Source organism: Oncorhynchus clarkii, unplaced genomic scaffold, assembly GCF_045791955.1.
Source record: "Oncorhynchus clarkii lewisi isolate Uvic-CL-2024 unplaced genomic scaffold, UVic_Ocla_1.0 unplaced_contig_7031_pilon_pilon, whole genome shotgun sequence".
NCBI lineage: Eukaryota > Metazoa > Chordata > Actinopteri > Salmoniformes > Salmonidae > Oncorhynchus > Oncorhynchus clarkii.
The window spans coordinates 175,001-182,500 of NW_027260852.1; the positions used below are offsets into that span (position 1 = coordinate 175,001).

Below are 7,500 nucleotides of genomic sequence, written 5' to 3' on the forward strand. Positions count from 1 at the left end.
ATCCTTATGAAGGGTATAGTGTACACTAGGTCCAATTCTGCAGCCTTGTGAAGGGTATAGTCTACACTAGGTCCAATTCTGCAGCCTTGTGAAGGGTATAGTGTACACGCACGCACGCATGCACACACACACACACACACACACACACACACACACACACACACACACACACGCCTTACTATGGCTGAGACGATCTGGTGTATACAAAAGTATTATATAACAGTAATATACAACGGCAATATATAACAGTAATACAGAGCCTTCCTTATTCTGATATGGATTAAATTAATAAAAATGACTTGTCAATCTACACAATACCCCATAATGACATCACAATACCCCATAATGACATCACAATACCCCATAATGACATCACAATACCCCATAATGACATCACAATACCCCATACTGACATCACAATACCCCATAATGACATCACAATACCCCATAATGACATCACAATACCCCATACTGACATCACAATACCCCACAATGACCAAACGCAAACAGTCAGTTGAGAACAAAATCTTATTTACAATGACGGCCTACACCGGCCAAGCCTGGATGACAGTGGATCAATGCACCACTTAGATCAATGTACTACTGCATTGATCATCCTTGAGATGCTTCTACAACTTGATTGGAGTCCACCTGTGGTAAATTCAATTGATTGGACATGATTTGGAAAGGCACACACCTGTCTATATAAGGTTCCACAGTTGACAGTGCATGTCAGAGCAAAAAACCAAGCCATGAGGTTGAAGGAATTGACCTAGAGCTCCGAGACAGGATTGTGTCGAGGCACAGATCTGGGGAAGGGTACCAAAAAAAGGTCTGCAGCATTGAAGGTCCCCAAGAACACAGTGGCCTCCATCAGTCTTAAAGTGAAGAAGTTTGGAACCACCAAGACTCCTCCTAGAGCTGGTCTCCCGGCCAAACTGAGCAATCAGGGGAGAAGGGCCTTGGTCAGGGAGGTGACCAAGAACCCGATGGTCACTCTGACAGAGCCCCAGAGTTACTCTGTGGAGATGGGAATGGGAAGATGGGAAGGACAACCATCTCTACAGCACTCCACAAATCAGGCCTTTATGGTAGAGTGGCCAGACAGAAGACACTCCTCTGTAAAAGGCACACCACAGTCCGCTTGGTGTTTGCCAAAAGGCACCAACAGACTCTCAGACCTCTGGTCTGATGAAACCAGTACTCTTTGGCCTGAATTCCCAGTGTCACGTCTGGAGGAAACCTGGCACCATCCCTACAGTGAAGCATGGTGGTGGCAGCATCATGCTGTGGGGATGTTTTTCAGCGACAGGAACTGGTAGACTCGTTAGGATCGAGACAAAGAAGAACGGAGCAAAGTACTGAAAGTTCCTTGATGAAAACCTGCTCTGGAGCGCTCAGGACGTCACACTGGGACGAAGGTTCATCTTCCAACAGGACAACGACCCTAAGCACACAGCCAAGACAATGCATGAGTGGCTTCGGGACAAGTCTCAATGTCCTACAGCAAAGCAGCTGTTTAGGCTGTTTTCTAGTGACATTCATATGGATACATCCATAACAATGAGGAAAGAAAATGTACCCTGTTGATCAGAGGAGCTAGCCAACAACAACAGCTAACACAACCACTTCAAGAGGAGCTAGCCAACAACAACAGCTAACACAACCACCTCAAGAGGAGCTAGACAAACAACAACAGCTAACACAATCACCTCAAGAGGAGCTAGCCAACAACAACAGCTAACACAATCACCTCAAGAGGAGCTAGCCAACAACAACAGCTAACACAACCACCTCAAGAGGAAGCTAGCCAACAACAACAGCTAACACAACCACTTCAAGAGGAGCTAGCCAACAACAACAGCTAACACAATCACCTCAAGAGGAGCTAGCCAACAACAGCAGCTAACACAATCACCTCAAGAGGAGCTAGCCAACAACAACAGCACAACACAACCACTTCAAGAGGAGCTAGCCAACAACAACAGCTAACACAACCACATCAAGAGGAAGCTAGCCAACAACAACAGCTAACACAACCACCTCAAGAGGAGCTAGCCAACAACAACAGCTAACACAACCACCTCAAGAGGAAGCTAGCCAACAACAACAGCTAACACAACCACTTCAAGAGGAGCTAGCCAACAACAACAGCTAACACAACCGCTTCAAGAGGAGCTAGCCAACAACAACAGCTAACACAACCACCTCAAGAAGAGCTAGCCAACAACAACAGCTAACACAATCACCTCAAGAGGAGTTAGCCAACAACAACAGCTAACACAATCACCTCAAGAGGAGCTAGCCAACAACAACAGCTAACACAACCACTTCAAGAGGAGCTAGCCAAACAACAACAGCTAACACAACCACTTCAAGAGGAGCTAGCCAAACAACAACAGCTAACACAACCACTTCAAGAGGAGCTAGCCAAACAACAACAGCTAACACAACCACTTCAAGAGGAGCTAGCCAACAACAACAGCTAACACAATCACCTCAAGAGGAGCTAGCCAACAACAACAGCTAACACAACCACTTCAAGAGGAGCTAGCCAAACAACAACAGCTAACACAACCACCTCAAGAGGAGCTAGCCAACAACAACAGCTAACACAACCACTTCAAGAGGAGCTAGCCAACAACAGCTAACACAATCACCTCAAGAGGAGCTAGCCAACAACAACAGCTAACACAACCACTTCAAGAGGAGCTAGCCAAACAACAACAGCTAACACAACCACTTCAAGCAGAAGCTGGAAAGACTGTAAACTAGCTACACTTCATTTTGTTTTACCCCTTTTTTCCATTTCCATGTCTTTGTTTTAGGTTTATCCTATAAAAATGATGCCATCTGATTCATGATTTCGACAGGCTGAGAAACGCTGCCTGCCCGCAGGTCTCGTCCCGACTCCCGACACGTTCATTACTATGCGACAGCTGGAGATCGAATTTAAATATTGAAACAATGTTGTAAATGTCAGAGAGACAGACAGCAAGATTTATATAAATCTCCGCTGTTGAAAACTAAATGTTAGTCTTAAAGAAATGTGAGATAATGTCTAGATGCCTTTTGTAGGGGAGATCAAGTTTATAAATTGCCTGGCTGGGCTGATGAGATAGTGGATTGCGCAGTCAGATGGAACAGAGTAAATGGGCATTTTAACATTATAGATTTAACCGGTGCTAACCAATCAGCATTCAGGATTAGACCCACCTGTTGTATAAAATAGTAATATATAACTGTAATATATAACATTAATATACAGTATGCCAGTAACAGTAATATATTCAAGATGTTGTAATGAAGTAGAGATGTCTTACTGTGGCTGTGGCTGAGACGGTCTGTATGCTGGTGTCCTGTCCACTCTGTTCACTGTGGTTCTGTGAAGTGGGGTACATGTTGAGGGGGTGTTCGCTGACGGGGGGCTGTCCTGTGTAGTCGGGGGGCGCAGGGTGAGGGTGTGAGGCGGTGAACTCAGCGGGCAGGCCGTTCTGAGGGGGGGCGAATTGGGCAGAGGGGTACGGCTGAGTCCTGGAGTCTGGAGGGGGAGGGGCCTCCTGGTTACCCTGCAGGGGGAGAGGAGGGAGAGAGGGGGAGAGAGTAGGTACCAGACCAGATTGAACAATTAATACAAAAAAGTTAGCCAGTCATCCATTCAGTCAGCCAGTAAGTCAACCAGCCAGCCAGTCAACCAGCCAGCCAGTCAGGTCAGTAAGTCAACCAGCCAGTCAACCAGCCAGCCAGTCAACCAACCAGCCAGTCAGGTCAGTAAGTCAACCAGCCAGCCAGTCAACCAACCAGCCAGCCAGGTCAGCAAGTCAACCAGCCAGTCAACCAACCAGCCAGTCAGGTCAGTAACTCAACCAGCCAGTCAACCAACCAGCCAGTCAACCATTCAGTCAACCAGCCAATCAATCAACCAACCATCCAGTCAGGTCAGTAAGTCAACCAACCAGCCAGTCAATCAATAAGCCAGCCAAACCAGCCAGCTAACCAATCAGTCAGTAGGACAGCAATACAGTCAATCAATAAGCCAGTCAACCAACCAGCCAGCTAACCAATCAGTCAGTCGGACAGCAATACAGTCAATCAATAAGCCAGTCAGCCAACCGGCTAACTAGCCAACCAGTTAGTCAGGTCAGTCTCATAGTGATTTGTAGCATGATAAACCAATAACTACTGTGGATGCTCAGACACACTCCATTCATTCATTACTACACACACACTCCCAAGAAGAAGCCTCTCTGAGTACTACAGCAGCCACCTCCAGAAAGGTCCTGAATTAAAATACGAAGAAGCATGAGCACAATGCAAACACACTTTCACTTGTGTGTGTGTGTGTGTGTGTGTGTGTGTGTGTGTGTGTGTGTGTGTGTGTGTGTGTGTGTGCGTGTGGTACTACTCTGTAAAATGTGTCCTTGTTAAAACCCGCTTCGTCTCTTCCAAGAAGTTTAGTCACCTCAACTTCAGCTCAATTTCCACATTATTTATTGCAAGATTTAGTTTAGGGTTTAGTGAATGATTTGTCCATTAAACAAAGGCACCTTATTCCCTATATAGTGCACTACTTTCACACAACCATCGATTATACTAGCAGGCTTCTCCTAAACCACCATCTATTATACTAGCAGGCTTCTCTCACACCACCATCTGTTATACTAGCAGGCTTCTCTCACACCACCATCTATTATACTAGCAGGCTTCTCTCACACCACCATCTATTATACTAGCAGGCTTCTCCTACACCACCATCTATTATACTAGCAGGCTTCTCCTACACCACCATCTATTTTACTAGCAGGCTTCTCCTACACCACCATCTATTATACTAGCAGGCTTCTCCTACACCACCATCTATTATACTAGCAGGCTTCTCTCACACCACCATCTATTATACTAGCAGGCTTCTCCTACACCACCATCTATTATACTAGCAGGCTTCTCCTACACCACCATCTATTTTACTAGCAGGCTTCTCCTACACCACCATCTATTATACTAGCAGGCTTCTCCTACACCACCATCTATTATACTAGCAGGCTTCTCTCACACCACCATCTATTATACTAGCAGGCTTCTCTCACACCACCATCTATTATACTAGCAGGCTTCTCCTACACCACCATCTATTATACTAGCAGGCTTCTCCTACACCACCATCTATTACACTAGCAGGCTTCTCCTACACCACCATCTATTACACTAGCAGGCTTCTCTTACACCACCATCTATTATACTAGCAGGCTTCTCCTACACCACCATCTATTACACTAGCAGGCTTCTCCTACACCACCATCTATTACACTAGCAGGCTTCTCTTTCACCACCATCTATTATACTAGCAGGCTTCTCTCACACCACCATCTATTATACTAGCAGGCTTCTCTTTCACCACCATCTATTATACTAGCAGGCTTCTCTCACACCACCATCTATTATACTAGCAGGCTTCTCCTACACCACCATCTATTATACTAGCAGGCTTCTCCTAAACCCCCATCTATTATACTAGCAGGCTTCTCTCACCACCATCTATTATACTAGCAGGCTTCTCTTACACCACCATCTATTATACTAGCAGGCTTCTCCTACACCACCACCATCTATTATACTAGCAGGCTTCTCCTACACCACCATCTATTATACTAGCAGGCTTCTCTCACACCACCATCTATTATACTAGCAGGCTTCTCCTACACCACCATCTATTATACTAGCAGGCTTCTCCTACACCACCATCTATTATACTAGCAGGCTTCTCCTACACCACCATCTATTATACTAGCAGGCTTCTCTCACCACCATCTATTATACTAGCAGGCTTCTCTCACACCACCATCTATTATACTAGCAGGCTTCTCCTACACCACCATCTATTATACTAGCAGGCTTCTCTCACACCACCATCTATTATACTAGCAGGCTTCTCCTACACCACCATCTATTATACTAACAGGCTTCTCCTACACCACCATCTATTATACTAGCAGGCTTCTCCTACACCACCATCTATTATACTAGCAGGCTTCTCCTACACCACCATCTATTATACTAGCAGGCTTCTCTCACACCACCATCTATTATACTAGCAGGCTTCTCTCACCACCATCTATTATACTAGCAGGCTTCTCTCACACCACCATCTATTATACTAGCAGGCTTCTCCTACACCACCATCTATTATACTAGCAGGCTTCTCCTACACCACCATCTATTATACTAGCAGGCTTCTCCTACACCACCATCTATTATACTAGCAGGCTTCTCTCACACCACCATCTATTATACTAGCAGGCTTCTCCTACACCACCATCTATTATACTAGCAGGCTTCTCCTACACCACCATCTATTATACTAGCAGGCTTCTCTCACACCACCATCTATTATACTAGCAGGCTTCTCCTACACCACCATCTATTATACTAGCAGGCTTCTCCTACACCACCATCTATTATACTAGCAGGCTTCTCCTACACCACCATCTATTATACTAGCAGGCTTCTCTCACACCACCATCTATTATACTAGCAGGCTTCTCCTACACCACCATCTATTATACTAGCAGGCTTCTCTTACACCACCATCTATTATACTAGCAGGCTTCTCTTACACCACCATCTATTATACTAGCAGGCTTCTCCTACACCACCATCTATTATACTAGCAGGCTTCTCTCACACCACCATCTATTATACTAGCAGGCTTCTCCTACACCACCATCTATTATACTAGCAGGCTTCTCCTACACCACCATCTATTATACTAGCAGGCTTCTCCTAAACCACCATCTATTATACTAGCAGGCTTCTCCTACACCACCATCTATTTTACTAGCAGGCTTCTCCTACACCACCATCTATTATACTAGCAGGCTTCTCCTACACCACCATCTATTATACTAGCAGGCTTCTCTCACACCACCATCTATTTTACTAGCAGGCTTCTCTTACACCACCATCTATTATACTAGCAGGCTTCTCTCACACCACCATCTATTTTACTAGCAGGCTTCTCCTACACCACCATATATTATACTAGCAGGCTTCTCCTACACCACCATCTATTATACTAGCAGGCTTCTCTCACACCACCATCTATTTTACTAGCAGGCTTCTCCTACACCACCATCTATTATACTAGCAGGCTTCTCCTACACCACCATCTATTATACTAGCAGGCTTCTCTCACACCACCATCTATTATACTAGCAGGCTTCTCCTACACCACCATCTATTATACTAGCAGGCTTCTCCTACACCACCATCTATTTTACTAGCAGGCTTCTCCTACACCACCATCTATTATACTAGCAGGCTTCTCTCACACCACCATCTATTATACTAGCAGGCTTCTCCTACACCACCATCTATTATACTAGCAGGCTTCTCCTACACCACCATCTATTATACTAGCAGGCTTCTCCTACACCACCATCTATTATACTAGCAGGCTTCTCCTACACCACCATCTGTTATACTAGCAGGCTTCTCTTACAC

The 7,500-nt window shown here is 45.2% G+C and overlaps 1 protein-coding gene across 2 annotated transcripts in view; it reads right to left on the minus strand.

The window, feature by feature from the left end:
* Nucleotides 1-7,500, minus strand: part of LOC139401921 (RNA binding protein fox-1 homolog 1) — a 77,492-nt gene that overhangs the window by 66,541 nt on the left and 3,451 nt on the right. For both annotated transcript variants that reach the window (XM_071145930.1, XM_071145931.1), the window contains exon 2: nucleotides 3,324-3,569. In XM_071145930.1, coding sequence (XP_071002031.1) covers nucleotides 3,324-3,569 — 246 coding nt within the window. The remainder of the gene's footprint in view (nucleotides 1-3,323; nucleotides 3,570-7,500) is intronic.